Genomic DNA, 20,519 nt, shown 5'->3' with positions numbered 1-20,519 from the left:
CCAAAGGGCAGATGCCCTCTGGAAAAAAAAAAAAAAAACTCCTGAGATTTATGAGTTCACAGCCTTCAGTTGGAATCTGAATCAAGCGTGTTTTCGGCCAAAGTGCGGCGCATATACACAGCAGATACATTGTCCTTTTCGCTGGGAAGCAATCGTGCGGGGAGACGGAGAACAAAGACCGCTAAAGCTGGTGGAGATGCCCGTTGTGGCGCAAAACACATCAAAGTGGATCAAGTTCCTGTGCTGAGTTGTCTGTTTCTCTTGTTTTTGCCTCACAAAGCTTTTGACTACAAAACGACAAGCAAGTCAGAAGCCCGGATCAGTCTGGATGACTTTCATATCGTTCCAGACGGCCCTGCGAGGAGATGATCAAGACCGTGCGCATGACAGGAAGGGGAAACCTTTGCGAGCAGGAATGTAAACATCAATGGATCAATGATTTAAGGAGATAACTCCGCGAGACAAGTCCTCCCGGTCTTTTCATTGAACCTCTTCCACAGTGTAACTTCTTAAGAGAAGGCCAAACGCTTCGGACAAGACAAAGCCTTGTCGGATTATTTTCCTGTCAGCGCCCTTCAATCTTTCAGGTCAGACCGTTTTTGGACTCGCATCAAGTAGCCTGATCCCTGCTTGAGGAAGACGAGTGCGATCGTGTCCGTTTCCAGCCTCCAGACTCCCCCGTGTGAATTATATGCAAATGTGCCCATATTTTACCTGACTGTGCTGCTTATGCAGAGTTATATTCCCTTTGGTTACAGTCACACGGCTGTGCTCAGCCTGTGGCAAAGTATTATTGTACTGTAAATCTCTTATATGTAAATGAAAATTGAGGAAGTTGGACCTTTGGTTCTGCCGGGAGGAAAAACCCAAGATTTAGATGTAGAAATGTCAGAAATGGGCTTTTAATGTCGTTAGTCTTCCTATGAAGAGAGTTTTTATTTCCGTCCTCACCTGTGCACCACACTCCCTCTCCCTGCTCCTCTAATTTAACGTCTCTGATTTATACATTTCCTCCTTCCGTGCACGTTATCCTCTTCATTTCACAAGACTCAACTTTTAATCAGACAGATTTTCACGACAGCGATCCCCCGAAGCTCGCCTGAGGAATATTAAATCGAACATGACACTTTCAACTAGTTTACCCACTGACCTTTAAATGTTTTATTCCATTTACTGATAGTTTTACGACGCGCACTCCAAAGTGAACACCCTCCTCTTCCGGGCTAAAGTGCCTGTTTTGTGACCACATTTCCAGATACCATAAAAATCCATCCACAAAACATCAAAAATAATTGGACCTCCTACCTCTCACCTATCCTGACCTCATCACTGCAGCCGTCAGCTTCAAAACACTTATCACGGTCTGTGACGCAGATCATCTACTCGATGCTCACTTCACAGCCGACCGCCCTCTGGGCACAGATACAACACCCCGTTATGGAGAAAGGCCAAACAAAGGGCAGCTTCGGTCCGTGTGCACGCAGGCTCCACAACATGCTGATATTTCAGTGTTGAGCTGGCCAAAGCGCGCACACACACTGAAGTGGAACATTTAAGCAACAGTAATGATGTAACCTCATTAACATTAACAATAGTGATCACATACAAGAGCAACGACACAGATTCAACCCGTATCACAGTTTTAGACAAAGGAGAAAAGAGATTCTTATTTGTGTTCATGTGTAAAGAAAAAATTAAGAAATGTACGTACTTAAATACGAACCCCAAAAAAGAGAAACTGCGTCCCTATTTCATCCTCGGTATTTCAGTTAACGCTCCTTGTGAACATCATCTCTCGTGGATCCCGTTCTTCTGTTGATGGTAATACTGTGCAATAAGTGAAGTGTGGCGTTTTCTTGCATCAGCAACAATTTTAGATGTTCACAGGGCCCTTTTCTGAGGATGAAAATCAGCTTGAAATTATTATGCTGAAGGTAATAACAAGAAAACATAATTAGAAACTGCTTCACAGCGGATTTGTTTACTTGTAATGGCGAGGCTGCGTTTTTATTCAGCTCCTTCACAAAAGCTGTATGTTGATATTTGGTTGTTTTCCCACTTTTATTGACTTATTCCTCCCAAATATTAGCAGGAATTGTTCCATCCTTGGCTCAATTACACGCGGCTGACAGCTGCAGTCAACGGGTACTTTGCAGAGTCATGTTTACACCAAAATACACGACGGGCTAATGAAATAATACGCAATGTGGATCAAAAGTTGTCACAAAAATAGACCTAATAGCTTGTGAGATTTATTTAATTATGCAGGCTGTAATACAAATCATTTATTAGGAGTATTAAACATTAATTCATTCCTGATTTGTCGAAATTGTTTCATCAGCAATTGATTAGTATTGCCTTCCACTTCCTTCCTCCCTCACTAGTTAAGGCTAAAACAGCAGCAGTATGTGGTGGAATGAGACCAGACAGCGATAAAACATAAAGCAGTAATATAGCAACAAAAAGAAATCACCAGAAAATTTTTAATTAAGTAACAGATTTAAGCACCACCTTTCAAAACAGTGTTTATTGCTTTAATTTATGTTGCGGCAGATTCATGTATCATTACTTGATCGCTCGGGAGAAAAGCCTCCCCTGGCCTTCAGTCTGTTTAGCATTACGTCCCATATTTCTGCAGGTACAAAGTGAAAGAATTGTGTCCCTCGTTTTTTGAATTAAAAGACCCTCTGTGAGATTTATTGCTGCACAAGACTTCCCCAGGGTTGTTTGTTTCATTTCATCTGTACTGCAGTCAAAGATAGTCACGCCAGGAGCATTTTTTTTGTAAGTGGGCTTGTCTCAGATTTGGCAGCTGTTTGGCAGTGCGTCTCATAAAGTGTGTGTGTGTGTGTGTGTGTGTGTGTGTTATTGGGCTGTCGAGGTTCGTGAGCCCGATGAGGGTTGTGGACAGAAAGAGAGAATAACGAAGGTTCACGTGTCTGTCACACTCTGCTTCCTACGTGACAAAGACTTTCTAAGCTCCGCTCTCACACTCCCTTAACCCTCCCATCCCTCCTCGTTTTCTTCTCTGCTTCTCCTCTTTTCCTCCTTTTCCCCCGTCAGTCCACCCTGTCCGAGGTCGTTTCTCTCCCACCATTGCCGGCAGTCTTTTTACCCTGCAAGTCCGCTCTTTATCTTCGTCATCCCTTCACTTCAGTTCAATTTCTGCCTGCTTCTATTCTTCCTCTTTATCTCTCAGCTCCTCTCCGGAGTCCACTGCTTTTGTCTCAGAGAGAGAGAGAGAGGAGGGAAACTCTCTCTCTCTCTTTCTCTTTCTTTTAGCAGACAGACATCATTTCTCTGTCATCAGCGGATCTCCATGCACATTTCTTCGGAGCACTCAGTCAAACAGTGAAGCACAAGTGGGCAGCCCCTGTCATTTGTTTTGATTCTTTTCCCCTGACGTTCACGTATTCCATCACCGGCCTGAGAGTCCCAGAGCCGTCACTCCAATCCCCACCCACCTGCACACAGCGCTGCACATTAACTTTTATTTAAAAGCTGTACTGCCCCCTTCTCTCTTTTTTTTTTTTTATTCAAACTGAGCCTTAAAGAGTGCTGTACTTATCTTCTGATCAAACAATGTGAAGCATAAAACACATTTTTCCACAGATTAGAGTTTAGAACAGACATAAACATGCAAAACCTGTTTAACTGCACAAAGTAACTGATCTGATTGACAGCAGCATCTCTTTCAGACCGAATAAACAAACAAGGTAATTAACAACAGTATCAAAGGAGGATTTATTACCGGTAATCATTATTTGATGAGTTAACCTCTAAACATGTTTTCCACCTCAAAACGTAATGAAACCACAGACTCAGACTTACTGACAGAAGCAGAACGGATTGCAAAGAAAGGTGATGCTGACTCCAGGTTAATGAGAATGACCAAATATCCTCTTTCGTCCTGACAAATCCACTTTCATGTCTTTTTTTTCAAATACATGAAAATATGTGGCTGTCACAATTTCTCCATTGAGCAAGTGTTTGATTATTTTTGCTTTTCTACACGTGACAGAATCCCTGCTATGCTCACAATCTTTCCACAAGATACCAGATTGTGAATCTGGTATCTTTGTTATGTTGTTTAGATTATCATATGTTGCATACCCGACAAGATTTAAAGAGACATTTTGTTGCTGCATTTTCATTATTTACATAGAATTCCTCCCACTGTTATTTTATATTTTTATGCAACTGTTGTACCATTAATTATAGTTGGCACCATATAACTGAGTTTAATATCTATACAGAGGAAGAATACTTCAAATATACTTTAATTATGAGACATCATTTGATCATTTGAGTATCTGAAGTGTCCTCTCATCGCGTAAGTAAAAAATAAGGTCAAGGCAGAAGTAGAAGGAGGATTTGGAATTTGAATAAGTTTAAGATATTATAGTTATTAATGTTCTCCTCTTTCAGTGAGAATCCTTGTTTCAAGGCTGAATGTGGGCTTTTATGTGTAGAGTTTGAATGAGCGTTTCTTTTTTTTTTCCCCTCAGAAACTTTGATTAAGTTCCACAGATCAAAAACATGTTTTAGATAATATGGTGCCTAATGTGAGCGTGATGAACTAGTGTCCTGTTCTTTGACCTGCCTTCACTCGCTGTCAGCTGGGATTGTGTAGTTTATCTTATCCACCCTCATTATTCATCATTTTGATAAAGATTAATCGAAAGCATCCAATACGTCCCATGTGTCGAGTGTAAAAGAGACGTAATAGTTCATATTCTGTTTCACCGACACAAAGCAGCTGTGGTTTGATCAGATCTGACTGACAGGAGGCAACAAGCGGAATGTATATTTAAACCACACACACCTCAAATGGGACCTAATTGGTGTGTACGGATATAAGTGACCTTCCTGTGACATTGACTTTTTTTTCCACAGGTGAGGCTGAGCTACTGTGCTAACCCATACCAAAGACCTTAAAAAGGTTTTTTAAAACAACTCTATTACCCTTCTACATAACTTTTTTTTATTTATAGATTTGATTTATTTTATTTTGTTGTGACTCACAGTGGGACCCCCGGATCTGACTTGCAGCTGCTCCCCTGAAGCTCCGGCAGCCTCCAGGAGGAAGCGTCGCTTTGAATCCGTTCTCCACAGCATGAACCAATAACGCCCGGCTTCTGGCAATTACCCTCATTGTTTCAGCCGAACATCATTTCATTTGCATCAAAGCCTCGTGTCATAATGGCCTTTTGAATGGTAGCACTGTGCTTTGGAATTTCACAGATTCGCACACACACACACACACACACACACACACACACACACAAACAGAAGTAGACAAAGACGTCCGAGCGTCACTCCTGCCAGACGTGAGCTGTCCGACAGTCTCGTCCCACCAAAAGCATCTTGTGCCAGCAGCAGTTTGATCCTCAGACATGCTCGGTGCTGCTCCACTGAGCCTGTGTGGACCACTTACGCACACATGGACACAAATATAGACAAACAGACTCCTGCCACACACACACACACACACACACACACACACACAAACACAAAACAAGCAACGAGTGGCAGCGTGTTCAGCGGCGATATTATTAATGGGGTGTGTCTGGGCTGTCGTAAACATCTCCCAGCAGCACTCAGTGGAAGCGGACGCACAGAGACGCCCCCGCGTCGCTCCCTGCTTAAGCAGCCCGAAGATTTGAGGAGAGCACCTCGCCTGCAGCGCCTCCACAGTCCCCGACTCCGCCGTCTCTGTATCTCCTGACCACCGCTCTATAAATCCCGTCCGCATCCTCATATGGACCAAATATCACTCCACCCCTTCCTCCATCCTTCCTCTCGTTCTGTCCTTTCACCCCCCCCCCCATCGACTCTTTTTTTCCCCTGCTTGGGGTGAAGGTTTGTCTTGATTAGGGGACTCTGTTGGCTGGCTCTTTTATCACTCGCTGTGCAGAAAGGCGCAAACTGGCAGTGGGCAAATGAAAGCCCTCTATCTCCTTCGTATGCTCAGCTCCCACCTCGCTCACCCCCACGCCGGCCCTCCATCCCTCTGCCTTTCTTCTCCCTTCCCTTACTCCTCCTATATTCTGTCCGTTTTCCCCTCGCCTCATCCTCACGTGTTTCGCCTCTCTAACGTTCCCCGTCTGGGCCATTTCCTGCTCTTTCTTCCGACGCCGCTCAGACTTATTGAGTTATTCACTCCCGTCCGACTCTTCCCTGCGCAGGCTGTGAGGTGAATCGCTACTGAAGCCGGGCTGGATCCTGCGCTGCTCTTCTCCGTGTAGACAATGAATCAAGCAGCCATCAAACTGACCCACTCCACATACAAATGAGACTTGTCTTCCCCATCTCCATAATCAGGAGCAACGCCACAGCTACGTCTCCCGGCACATTTTGTCTCTTGCAGTGAAGGGAGCGGAGGATAATCTCCAGTGAGCAGGGGTTGTACAGTGAGCGGGGAGTGTGGGACTGGGGTCTTTCCGAGGCTGCGCTTTGATTGACAGAGAAACACTATCAAAGTAAGTATTTGCTCCCATGTGGCATCCGCGCTGGCATCTATTTACTGTCTGTTTATTGGTTTGTGTCTTTCTCAGGGATGCAAGGGGAAAAGAAAACACTGAACTGAAGCAAATACATAAAATGCAGGCTCACAGTACAGTATTATGGCGTGCATGAATGTATATATCCGGACAAGCGTGAGCATACATGCTAATTCGATTCTATGAAACACCATCTTGCGACTGAGCTGATTTGTGCGGGAGGTTAAATGTCTGAGATATCCAATAAATGTGGTCTGCCAGCAGGAATTTCACTTCAAAGGCACCTTCGGTGGGGATATATGTGCAGATGACATGTGACTGGAATATTAGAAAACTTGCAATAATGTCTTGAATCTTTTATTTACCTCAGAGAAAGGGAAACCCTGACTTTTATTAGAGTTCAGACATAATTTCTTCTGGCAGGTTGTCAGATTTCCTTTTTTTCTCTACAAGTGATATATCGCATCCTGCTTTTCGTGCCTACACTTCACTGTATGAACTGCTTTCCACCACAACTGAGCTCCAGCTGTTAAAGCGGTGAGTAAATAAAGAGTTAGAATAAGCGCGCACTATAAATAACCGCTGTATCAAAGGATCTATTACTGGTAATGATCGTCAGATGTGTTCATGTGAACATGATCAAAAGTGTTCATAAGCTGTAAATGAAATGAGAGCTAATAGACTGACTGACAGAATGATAACTGCTAAAGTAAGATAATTATAACTAAGGACCACGTGTCCCTCTTTTACGTGAATATTGATAGATATTTTGTTAAATGTCCAATAATACATAAAACATATTGGTAATGTAACTTCATTTTTTTAATACTATTTTCATTTGATTCCACAGATTTGAGGTTATTTTTATACCAATTTGCTGAATGAGAAAATATAGATGACATTTGAGGATTTTGTCTTTCAATTAAGAAATTCATTGGCTTAGAAATTATTCCATTGCATGCAGGTGTACTGTATACATGCAGGTATCTAGTGTAAAAACTTCTTCTCATGGAGTTTGTAAATGTCTTTGCTTATAGAAGAAGCAGCTACACAGACAAAAATCTTCCTTAGTTTAACATGAGAAAGTCTTTCATGCATGCCGAAGACCATTCTGGTGATTCCTTGATGCAAAATTTAAGTTTTGGTTAAAAAAAAAAAGTTAACAAGACCACTACAAACCCTGGAAAATAACTTCAGTGAAACACACACAACGTAAGCATCTGCACAAAACACAGGAATTTCAACACACTCACTAACCCCCTGTGTGGATCATTATCTGCTCTCTGACTACAGCGCAGGATTTGTTTATATGCTTCATGACTGCGCGGCAGCTGGTCGAAGCTGTGCGCGCCCCAGTGCAAAGCGTTCAGACTGGGCAGGGCTTTTAATAATAGATGGTGGAGAACTTTCAGCCCTACAGCGTTATGGGTTCACTCTGTCAGTCAGCGGGGCTAACTACAGCGCTTGATCAGAACGTATGGGCGAGCATCAGCACGCTCCATATTTCTAATGTCCGTTCTTTGTGGGATTGTGGGAAACTAGACGGCCACCGGGGACGAAAATTCTGGTTCCTGCAAGGTCAGTTTTTGAATATTCACGTCAGATTAAGACGGCGGCGTCCTAAAGGTGAGAACGGCGAGCTCATAACGGGAAGGCTGAGGTTAGAATCCCACTGAGGGTTGCGTCAACAAGGGCATCTGGTGTGAAACTTGTGCCAAGTCAGACATGCGGATCACGATCCGCTGTGGCAACCTTGGAAAGGAACGGCCGAAAGACGACCATCACCCTCATCATGTTAGATTTTCAGAAGGTCTTTTAGAGTACAAAACACTGTATGAAAGTAAAAAGTGAGGTTAGAGGCTGGGGCTGGACATATTGGGGCTCTGGCTGAGAAGGCAGAGTAAACAAGATTTCAGAGCAATTTCACAAAGTGAGTAGCAAAGTGTTTTCAGGAGATAAAATAAAATACCAAACAAACAAGGATTCAACATGTAAAAATTGTAAAGCAGTGTAACACCATTAAAAAAAGCCAGCAAGTAGGTTATTAAAAGCACCTCCACAGAATGACCGCGAATATTTACAAATGCTTCATTAGCAAATAAAGTGTGTGTGTGTGTGTGTGTGTGTGTGTGTGTGTGTGTGTGTGTGTGTGTGTGTGTGTGTGTGTGTGTGTGTGTGTGTATGTGTGTGTGTGTGCCTTCACCTTCAATGGCGAAAGGCTTTCCCACGGTGAGCAGTTTGCAGTCTGCGTCGATGGAGACCTCAAAGTCCAGCAGAGCTTTATCCATGATGAATGCATCCAGCGTAGGAGGATCTGTCCTTCACCACCAACACACACACACACACACACACACACACACACGAACACACACATGCACACGCACACAAGTGCACGCGCGCACATGCACACAAGTGCACGCACGCACACAAACAAACGCATGACAAGGAAGAGAGTCACATTAATTGAGGGCAACTAACCTCCAATTTTATACATGACCTGTAAATCAGATTAACTCCGCCACACTTTTTATGACTTGCCAGACCTTTTCGGGGGAGCTCTGGATTTGGGTCCTTCATCCCACTGTGTCATTTATCCAGAGGATGAGATTAACTGCATTCTAACACACTATGTAAACACATACATCATTACCCGAACCAACAGGCCCTGTGGCAGCCTGATAAGACATTATACACACCGGAGAAGACTCCCTTACTCCGGCAGCATCGATCCAATTGACCCTAATTGACCTCTAATTATAGACCGTGTGCCGCCTGTACTGCTGATCACCGTGGCAGTGGATTTGTTTTCGGATATGAAAAGCAGCACACGGGGTTCTGACTTACACCCCCTGCACAAACTGCTGATAAAGACGAGGAGATGCATCTTTGCAGGCGGGCGTGCACGGAAATCAAAAATCCCCCCCAACAAAGTCATCATAACTGCGAACAAATACGCACAGATTAAAGCAGACAGACGCATAAGTACATTTACAAGAAAAAAACAAAAACAAACAAACATGCAAACGGATCGCTGGTCTAATGGGAGAAATCGAGCAGGCTGATTAAATTACCTGAAACTTGTTATTCAGGACGTTCAGCGCTAAACAAAAGGTTGACTTTACAAAGTCTTTGCGGTTCTGGCAAAGCGGGAAAGTCTGTTTTTCCCTGTCTAGACCTGTCAAATATGAGGAACAGGGAGATGAGAAAGGATAGAGTCTTTTCTCTCTGCACTTAAGAGCGCCGAGAGTTACCCAATGCAAGAGTGTGTGTGTGTGGATCTTTGAGTGAGCATATATACAAACATGAAAGAGATCTGGACCAACTTGAACTTTTTAGCCTGCGAATAAGTATGTGCTTGAGCATGCATTATTTCCTCTGAGAGCTGTACATTTGTGTGCGGGTGCATGTGTAGCCCTGGGCGTTCGGTTTTCCGGGAGAAGGCTGGGGAGGGTTTTATTTTCTCTCTTCTACCTGAGGTTTGAGTGCAGTATTGGGGTCAGTAGATCTGCTAACACAGTGTTTTGCAGGCTCCTCTTGGTTCTCTGCGCCGCTGCGACTTCCACTTGTGCTTCGCCTCGCACGCAAACAAACGCCGCCTTCATCTTCCCGGTCTCTCATCCGCTTTCTCTGAACAAGCGCTTTGTATCTTCGCACTTGTATCACGCAGTCAGCACATGCACTATCTCAGTATCGCTGCTGGAGCTCAGAGGAGTATGCACTGTGTCTGGGAAGTGTGTGTGTGTGGGTGGGTGTGTGTGGGCCATAGGTGTGAGAGCATTTGCTGTGTTTGGTACTATATGCGGTAGTCGTGATAAAAATGTTTTTTTTGTTTGGTTAACCTTATGTTCAGTGAGTCCACAAATTACATAACTCATAACTGTCCTTTTGTGTGGAGTCTGCATGTTCTATGTTTTTTTTTTCTAACACAAGACACGTGCTTAAGGTTAATTTGGTGACTATCAAACGAGCCATAAAGTCATGTTGTCTGGGTGAGTTTGTAAAAACATGCACAACCTAACAGATATAGGAGAACTTTGTTATACATTTCACTGTATTTTGCATCTGAAAGTATCATCAAAATTGGCTTTATGTGGAGATTGTACCTAATTTTGGGAGTAACTGTTTGGTTTTGACACAGTATAAACAATTTCCTCACAAATACCCTGCACTGCAACAAAAAAAAAAAAACTTTAAAGATTCAATTTAAAAGTTATTATGCCACTGTTTTGCCAGTCCAGCTCACTCAAAATTAAGTTGGCCTATTTTTGGCCCCTAAAATGAAATGAGTTTGACACCCAGTGCATAGAAGAAGGATGGATGAGTGGACTCATGGCTGCAATTGTTGGAACATAAATGATTAAAAAACACTTATTTAATTGACCTAAAACCATTTCTATTGCGTGTCACTCAAATTTCCTAAATGTGCAGGCCACATTGTGCCTTTATGTCAACCATACAAAGCGGTAATTTGTGGGTGAGAGCCACACTTAATGCATTTGCCACATCATAAGATCATTTTGTTAATGGATCTATAGACAATTCAAAAGGTTTTGATGCATTTAAAATATGGAGGCAGTATTTGCATATAGCCCTTGGCCTTTAAATATTTATTCAGTTCTGAAAATATGCGAGTCCATAAAATAGCTATTTATTTTAACATCTCTTCACAAAAATCGAAATTAAAAAAAGAAGGATGGAAAAAAAGCATCTCTCTGATCTGTGACTGTCGCTTCCCTCTGAAGCCTTCTTGCCCTCACAGAGAACTTATGAAACTCCACACGAAATCACGCTGGAAAACAAGATTTTAAAAAGTCACATAAAAAAAACTCCTCGAGACGCTGGAGTAAGTAATCGCAGTGACATCCACAAGTGCAGAAGAACACAGACGTCTGACACCGCTAATGTGACGGCTAAATGAATTGTCACTCTCTTACTCCGTTCCAGCTAATCAGATGGCGAAAACAGTTTTGGCTGTCAGAAACCCCCCAAAGTGGGTTCATCATCAGCTGCTCAGACAAAACTGAAGCAACAGCCTTTCTTGATGCGCAAGGATACGGGGAAGCGAGCTGCAACCTTCAATGCATGCATAAATAAATATATATCTGCAAGTAAATGTGAATAGAACTTAAAAAAAAACAATAAAAAGCAAAACCATGACAGAAACTTATATGAGCTGTTTATCAAATAACTATATTTAGTGAATATCTCAGTCTGACCTTCTCATCCGCCACCATAATTGCATAAAAATGTGTCCCATGTTGCACCACCTTTATAATGAGGTTTTAAACCTTTATTTTCTCCAAAGCCTTCGATGAATACTAAACACTTCCTATTACCCCGAACTGCTGTATTTATACATCTGTCTTTAAAACTCTTTTAAAAGATTCTTTCCATCCTTTAAACCTCGGTTTAAAGTCTCAGTTTGAATCTTATTTTTTGAACCCGTTATGTAAAAGCACTTTGAATTGGCTTTGTGAAATAAATAAACTTTGTTCTTCTTCTCACTGTCCTCATCTGACATCAGATTGAACTATCCGTCCGGGCCTTCATTAAATTAGTCCAACCTTGATCGTTACCCAATCCGACACTCAACAAGTCCTTTAATGAAATTTCACGTAATTCCCGAGCTTCTGCCTCATTCACACCTTGCTCTAAAATTTGCCGGGATAAGGGAAAGCTCGTGCAGGGCGTGGATATATGAGGCTGCAGCAATAAGCATTCCTTCGGTTTTCTGTCAGATGCAATTACAAAACGGTGTGTTCTCTGTAATAAGAAATCATTGATAAATGGGTTAGTCACAACATCTCTGCGGGTGGAAGCAAAACTAATCAGCTCCAGGGGAGAACTAATATTAAGTTAACTCTTTGCTGTTCATTTTGAAATTTTAAATTAATCGAATATGAGAGAAATAGCACATACTAATTCTATTTCTTTTTTTTTTTTTTTTTGGTACATATGCATAGTGGGAGTGCATTAAATTGCCTCGGGTGGCGGTAAATCTGCGATGTTTGCTCTCGTTGTCAGGAGACGGAATTGCAAATCTCGGAGTGCATTGAAAATAAATACATGGAATACAATCAGCCGCAGATAGCGGATGTAAACGTGACCGGATTATTTCGGCAAGTTAACGGGAGTGAAAAAAAGATGTAAATAATACATGTTACACATGTGGGGGACGGTGTTTAAGCCTTACTTCAGCATGTGAACACCTTCCGGGGTGGTGGGCTGGTTGAAGCGCCTCATGTAGTCGTGCATCTCTGGGAAGCTCTTCTTCATGTAGTCCTCGGCGCTGCTCTCTCTCACGGTGCCAAAGCGGAAGCCCAGGGAGGGATGATGCAGCTGGGAACGCCGCAAAAAAAAAAAAAGGCAAAAGTGGGGAGACGGTAGACCGAGAGAGGAGGGGGAGATGTCAAATTCACGATAGCCCTGAACTCCCTACGGAGTTTAAGCATATGGAAAGCGATAATCCTTCAGAAATAATTCCTCTCTCCATTCATTAACTTGTCCTTGTGTGAGATTAGTTTGCATGTAAACTAAACGCACGCCTGTGTCCTTGCGTTGGGGCTCACCTTCTCGTCATGAATTCCCGAAACCTGCTCGAAGGTCTTCTCCCCGACCATGACGGCAGCCAGGTTGGCCGTGTAGCTGGACAGCACCAGCAAGCAGAAGATGGCCCAAAGGTTCATCAGGAAGCGGCCCGTCCAGCATTTAGGGGTCTGCGGAGTGGAATAAATAAAAATACTATGAAAAAAATGGGGTCAAATAACAAAATCGGACTTAAAAACACACAAAAAAAGGATCAGGGTTAAACAGATAAGAAAAAAATCTGTGGAGAAAAAGCACATTCAAGTGTTCAATGCAGGAACTCAGTACCCAGTATAACCCCAAGGTAATGGCAAACAAGTTAATCAAAACAGATAGGGAGAAGATCAAATGCAAGAGATAAAATGCTGTGACTGTTTGTGTGCCACATAAGACGGATCCTTCCATGAAATTGCCTTCTTAGTGGAATAAATCCCACTGTAACGCTGTGATCACTTATTTATTCCGCAAATTAAAATCCAGTTAAGAGAGGAGAGGACTTGGATTTCTAGTGTTTTCAAAGATTCACATTAAGAAAACATTCATTATGCAAACAGGGTTGTGGCCCGTTATTACTGAAGGTGTCCGAGGTGTTTGTAACTCTTAGCATAATTAAGCGTAGGAATTAAGAAAGGGAGAGAGGGAGGAGGAGGAGGAGGAGGAGGAGGAGGAGGAGGAGGTGACCATTAGGAGCACATATTCCTCGTTAATATTGTTTTAGAGGGAACGTGAAAATAGAGGGACACGTATGCAAGTGTATTCTTTACAAGATTTACAACGTGCCCACGAGCCAAGGTTTAGAGGAATATGCTGGTATAAAGAAATGTTACCAAATACCAATGGATGACAGTGAATACTGTGTGTACATTACAAAAGATGGATAAAACGATACAGAAGATGAATAAATGGATGGGTTTCGGTGTAAAAAAATGAAATAAAACCCTCTAACTTATTATGAACCTTTATAAAACTTTCATTATTGTTCTTTTCAGCCGTGTTCCTTTATTCTTCTCACAGCTCCTCGTCTTTGTTGTTGTTTCCTTATACATTGTTCGACTCTTTTTTTTATCTTGTATCTGGTGTAAGTGTGCACGAGAAAGCTTCAAACGCGATATCACGCACACACAGAGAGGCTAAAGCAGAAACTTGGCAGTCTCGGAGTTGATGACGCCCTCAGAAGAAACGAAGCGTTCTTCAATGTAAAGCTTGTCAAGCATGACTTGAAATAGCCTGCCAATTTAATCTAACAGCAAACTGTTTGACAGCTTAGCCTGCATACTTGTTTGTATTCTCAGATGGTATGGTTTTTTTTTTCCCTTTTTTTTTTTTGTGTTTTTCACAGGAAAGAAAGGCTTTTAGGATTAGATGACGTGTTGGCAAACATAATGCTATCTCGGGTATTTTTGGCTGCGATTGCCGGAGCATAAATTTCAAAGAAATAAAGCGCAGGACAGAGGCGTTAATGGTTATAACCTGAAGTCTTGCGGCATCCAGGACCGGCTTTCCGGAGAGGGAGGGGAATGCTGCGCGGCATATGTGGCGGCTGCAAATGGCAGCATCACTTCACGAGCTAATGGTTAATGATGCTCCTTGGCCATGGAAGTAATGCTCAATTACTTCTGTGGAGAGTCGCCAAATATACAAAGAATAACAGCTTATGTAAGCACCGAAACACTCAATAACAACCTTTCTCCCGATACTTTGCACCCACCATGATTAAAAAAGTCAAAAGACATTTTTCATGCGGTTCACTTGTTTTAGAAATAGCCGAACCACTATATAAATGTTAAATTGAACTCCACATTAAAGGCCTAGCGATCAATTGACTTTCCGAAAGCACAAATAAACATGGCCGCTTGGCCCCAACCCAGCGCGCCGAGGTTCAAAATGCTGCGCAAGGACATTTCGCCAGGTCACCGAGCCGCTAATGAACGCCGCCCGTTAATTGACACATTGTCAGCTGCGGGGATCAAACGTATGACCTTTCAATTACGGTGAGGCGCTACTAATCACTCGTCCTCCGTTCCATCTCGATCATTCTTCCCGCGGCTTCCTTTAGGGACGAACTGCGATTATGTATTCATCAGAACGCTGCGATGGGGCTACATGTTCGGCTTGGAGATTGCGCGGATGTTTAAGTTATCAAAATGACGGATTCTGCAGGAGCAGGATGCATTTGGAAAAGAAAAAAAAAAAAAAAAAAAAAAGCGAAGCGTGCAGGAGACAGAGTTATCATTCATTTGCATTGTGTATGTGAGCCACTGTCACTGGGGGTCTAACGTAATCTGTCACTCTGACTTGTTTCTGGAGAGCGCCGTTACTGCACAGGCACATCCAATATCTTTACGTTTTCATGCCAAACAAATGACAAAGAAATAGGAAAGCTTTTTGTCTTTGAAGGACGAAAGATTGTTTTCTGCGTTGCCACATATTATTAATAGTCGGGGTATCAAGATCGGACATACATTTGTCTGAGTTATCGCATTTTACTCTTTTAAGTAACCTTTGCCGCACACGCGCCCTTCTCCCCTTTACATCCTCCTTTGTCGGCCGAACCTCCGTGTCACCATCAATCTGTTACTTTTCCCCTCCCCATCTCTGCTTACCCAATTACCCCTTTAACCCCCTCTCGCGATCTGTCTGTCAGGCTTTCCTTCCACCCTCATTTTGAGCCCTATTTACTGATTTGCCCTCTCACCTCCGCCGGCCCTCTCGGTGCCCTGCCTTCTTGTTTTCGACTTTGTGTTTTGGCTGCTTTCTCGGACTTAACCTCGACCCACTGCCTCTCTCAGCAGCTTCATCTGTTCCCATCATCCTCGCCATAACTTCTGCGGTGTGTGTCAGCTCACTTACCCTTTCCCCTTCCCCTGCCTGCATGTGCATTATCCGCCCCGCACCTTTCTACTTCATCACTGCCTACCTTCTTAACCTCTGCCCTATCCACCTCCCCCCCCTCCTCCCCGGCCATCTCTATCATCTTTTCTCCATGGCTCTCCCTCCTCTTACTTCCTCTTTCAATTTGCCCTCGCTGTTTGTGTACTCTTACACATCCCCTCCTCCCTTTCTCTGTAATTTCACCCCCCCCCCCCCCTTTCATCCGACTCCTCCCGCCCGGCATGAGCCTATTTATCACGGCGTAGCGAGCTGCTTTACCTTGGTGGCGACAGTGCGTCCAAACAGGATGGCGTAGCAAAGATTGAGGGCGGACGAGTACGAGAAGACGCGCAGCCTGTTCCTGCCGTGGGGAGTCATGCCGAAGGGGCTGTTCCACTCATACAGAGTGAGGAAGAGCGCCGTGAGGTGCAGCGTGACGAAAATGCCCACCCACATGGACCAGTGCAGAGGCCACATGAACGCTCCGATGGGAGCCGCGGTGTCCCGGCTCCGTACCTGGTAGGTCGCAAACAAACAAGACAGGGCGAGATTTTACACCGCTGATTTCTATCTGTTTGGTATTTTGTGCACAGCTGTGATAAATCTGCAGCATCTACTCAGCAAAGTTTTCTTAAGCACTCCCAGGCATGATTAATTTCAAAAGAGCTGCAGTTTGTCACTTTTTTTTTCTTCCTTTTTTTAAAACGACGGCGGTTCTCATTTTCACATGAAACTGTATCAGATCATATCATGCACTGCAGCTTGTCAGCCACAGAGGGAGACGTTAACAAATCAAAGTATAGCTGCAGCATGTTTGAGGACCGGGCTCATGACGGTGCCTCATTATAGGCTCATATTTAACTTTCATAATTAACATGCCCATGAAAACCCCACAAACTAATTATTCCTCTACTCGTGATTGCCGGTTCCTCACCAGATTACCGGCGTGAGGCGGACCACAGGGGTGAAATGAAGCCGCTGCTGACCGCATCAAATCAAATCAAACCCAACCAGTGGCAGCGGCGGAGAGTCGGAGATTGACAAATCAAAGTAACGCTGAAGACTGCAACGCTGTCGCTGAGTCACAAAGCAGTATATTTTCAGGGCATGCCCTATTTTTTATTTTTGGTTTTTTTTTTTTTTCAGTTATAAAAATGCAAACTAAAAAAAAAATCTAAAGTAAACTAATGATGGGCTGGAGCAACAGTACCAGAATGCCCAAGCTGGTAGAGTAGAAGGGCGACGTGAAATCGATGACTCTGCTCCGGGCGGAGTTGATGGAGAACGAGGTGACGGCCATGTCGGCGGTTCCGCTCAGTAGATCCCCCACCAGGCCCGTCCAGCGCCCCGTCCCGCTCAGAGCGCCGTACTTCCCGTCACCCACGATGTAGAGATCAAAGGTGAAGCCCATGTCCTCGGCCAGCTTCTCCAGCAAGTCGATGCAGTAGCCATAGCAGCACTTCCTCAGGTCCTCTGGTGGATCTGAGGGGGGGGGAAGAAGTGATGATGATGTGAAATTTATCCATTCATGCCATTTATATGCATACGTTGGAAGTGCAGATGTTGCACCCCTGGGAATGTTTTTTTTTTTTCTTCTCACAACTGACCATGAAATATGAAAGAGTTTTATGAATCCTCACAGGACACTTGAGCTTGGACATTTTTAATGACCCTGGCGACCGGACGGAGAATGCATTTATTCACATTAAATCCCCACCAAAAGGGGGCAAACCTTGAACTACATAAATAAAAAAGACTGGAGTTGGCGAAATGAGATCAAGGTGTTGCAGAAATCCATTTTACACTCTTTGCCATCTCAATAACTTTGGCAATCTTTTATTTTTTGCAATCTCTATTAATCGAAATCAGCACTATGCCAATTGCTGTGACTAGGAAATAATGTGTTCCCTCGTATTTAAGTCCCTGATGAAATTAATTTTGCGATCGGACAGTTTTACTGTATTTATAGGAGGCACAACCCTCTTAATTTACATCAACGCTACAATTTTTGAATCACTCTTCTGAAATAAAAATGTTTTATTTTAAGTCTTACATCACCTTGAAAGTAGAGGTAATTTTCTGTTTGCTGATTCAAGTGAAAATAAAAGTTGGAATAAGTTAGATTTCTGTGTACTGAATGTACTGTTTCCCAGTGCGTCCCAGATTCCAAAAAAGTTGCTGTTCTCAGTATAGTTCTGGCACTTCACTCTTGATCTCTTATTGACGTAACATCTTTCATAATCTTCATCAATGGAAGTGGGATGTAGCGTTAGAGCGGAGGCCTTGACACCGCGCCGAATGCTTTTTTCAAGTAGACATAGCAACCGCGATCCTGTATTGATTATACTTCAAAAATTCACTTCAGTCTACAGGAGGTGCATCAGAGATGTGGCCAGTCACACAGCACTGAGATCCAAGTAAAAAGATCCAAGAATTTACTCAAGAGATGCTTACAGTTCACATAAATCTGAAGTCCTGGAGTTCCCCCCCTCAAGGTAAAATGGATTTTTACTCGTATTACAGGAATTGTACAGCATACTAATACTCAGCTGCAGAGTTTGCTCTTAATTCTAAAGGAAAACTCACCGATTCCTTCCCAGTCCATTGTTGTGGAGTTGGGGTTGTGAAGCTGGTTGAAGAGCCCGTTGACAATGTCTGAACGGTTGGTTTTGGGGTCGAGGCAGAGCTGACCGGCCGGACACAGCCCGTCGTCGTCCACCTCCCGCGTGAAAACGAATGGGTGCTCCACCAGAGTCACCACCCTCAGGCGGTGTCCCTCAACGGGAAGTCCCGGCCGCCACCGACCTCCGCTGTTGCTGTCCCCCGAGCCGTCTCCCCCTCTCACCCCAGCGCCAAGGCCTTGTCCCGGGTTGTTGCCGAGTCCTCCCATCAGTCCCAGGATGCCCCCCTCCAGCTCCAGCCGGCCCCTCGTCCACTGGCCGACCGTGACCCAGGCCGGCTGTCCCAGAGCGCCCCTCTTGAGGCTCCACACGTGGAAGAGCTGGGAGGAGAGGATCCGGGAGACACCGGAATCCACCTGGATCAAGCCTGTGGCCCCCGTGAAGGACGTGTTGGAGAGAAATCTCCAGAAACAGAAAGAGAAGAACAAATGATGAATGGAAGACAACAGATTCGAGCAAAAATTTGTAGTCTGTATTGACAGAAAAAAAAAAACCTCAACAAACTTGGACGGGACGAGAAGAAAAGTTAGAAATGTTGGTGCAGATGGCCACAGTCTGGTTGTGGGGCTTCAGCGCCTCTCGTCTCAGATGGGTAATTGCATGTCCCAGAAAGTTATAATTAAAAGTTAATGCAGTGCAGTGAGGGTCTCCTCCTATCTGCCACTCCATACAGACAGTCATTGCTATTCTCCTCACCTTCCTGGTGCCACCACATTGGTCTTTATGGTGGAATACATTAAGGAGAGCAATCCCCAATCACGTATAAATCTGCCCTGGCCTCTTGAACCGTTCAGGGATTCTCCGACTCATGTCTTTACCTTTCGATCACGGGGACGCCGTCAGCTGCAGTCTCGGTGCGAATCCATACAAGCACTGTTTGATCATGTCTTGATTAGTGGCGGATTGTCAGGAGGTCATTGTAAATCATAGAAGTGGTTGGTTAAATGTTAAAGTATGCACGGATCACTGCATTCGGTATGGGTGCTGAACCGTGCAGAGACTGCTGATGATGTCTGGGTCAAGGCTAGAAAGGGCAAGTTTTCCTTCCTGATAACAGAAACGAGCGGTTGAGCGGCAGCCCTTTCTGAGAATAGAAAAACCAGCCTTTTCCTTTTTCGTTGCTTTATTCTGCTTTTTTTCTTCTTCTTTTTTTCACTCCGCTTTTCATCTCAGAGTTATATGTATGAATTGATGAGTCTGGATTGTAACGGCTGCTGGAGAACTTTCCCCATTAAAAAGGGACATGCAGAGGATAATGAAAATACTAAATTGATCGTGTGGGTCATTAACCTCTCCTCTAAGCCTTGGCTGGACTAAAGCTTGTCTGAGCGACACAGACAGTGACACATATGAAAGTACATGGGGTTTTCGAGCGTTGCTGCCTGCTTATATGTTCTCGCTGAGATTTTTACTTTGTGATTCACCTCAGCAGGATCATAATCCCCCAACAAGTCTGATTAAAAATCTCTGGAAACTGAAAGCCACTCTCATCTCATTCCATGTTAACTTATGTTTTCTCATCAGCGGCTCCCTCTGTCTCAGTGACCATAAAGCAGCAGCACTAGCCTTGCCTTGAGCTGAAATCACTCATGGTAATAGCACGGCTGAATCATCATATCCAACAGACAGCAGATTCATCAAGCCAAGCCGCTCAAGCCCCATACTCTAATAGCTTCGCCTTTGCAAAAAAATAAAGAAATATATAAATAATATTCACTTTGCTTTCACGCGGAGGAAAAGCGTAATGCAGTTCTTGACATGTTTGGACCTCTGCCCAATGATAAGATATGAGTGTGAAATAACACACGGATAAGTGAAGGCTTGTGGAAAGTAAAGTCCACATTAAAGCGGTGCCACCTCTTAGTTATGGGTCCTGCGG

The 20,519-nt window shown here is 43.8% G+C and overlaps 1 protein-coding gene across 1 annotated transcript in view; it reads right to left on the bottom strand.

The window, feature by feature from the left end:
• grin3ba (glutamate receptor, ionotropic, N-methyl-D-aspartate 3Ba) overlaps positions 1-20,519 on the bottom strand; it is a 71,258-nt gene that overhangs the window by 7,020 nt on the left and 43,719 nt on the right. The window contains exons 3-8 of the mRNA XM_030116725.1: positions 18,546-19,042; positions 17,170-17,441; positions 16,239-16,475; positions 13,073-13,219; positions 12,697-12,842; positions 8,707-8,822 (exon numbers count right to left, since the gene is read on the bottom strand). Of these exons, the coding sequence (XP_029972585.1) occupies positions 8,707-8,822; positions 12,697-12,842; positions 13,073-13,219; positions 16,239-16,475; positions 17,170-17,441; positions 18,546-19,042 (1,415 nt within the window). The remainder of the gene's footprint in view (positions 1-8,706; positions 8,823-12,696; positions 12,843-13,072; positions 13,220-16,238; positions 16,476-17,169; positions 17,442-18,545; positions 19,043-20,519) is intronic.

The sequence above is a fragment of the Salarias fasciatus genome, chromosome 19 (genome assembly GCF_902148845.1).
Source record: "Salarias fasciatus chromosome 19, fSalaFa1.1, whole genome shotgun sequence".
Lineage (NCBI taxonomy): Eukaryota > Metazoa > Chordata > Actinopteri > Blenniiformes > Blenniidae > Salarias > Salarias fasciatus.
The sequence above is the reverse complement of the archived record's forward strand: the minus strand, read 5'-3'. Positions and strand labels throughout refer to the sequence as shown.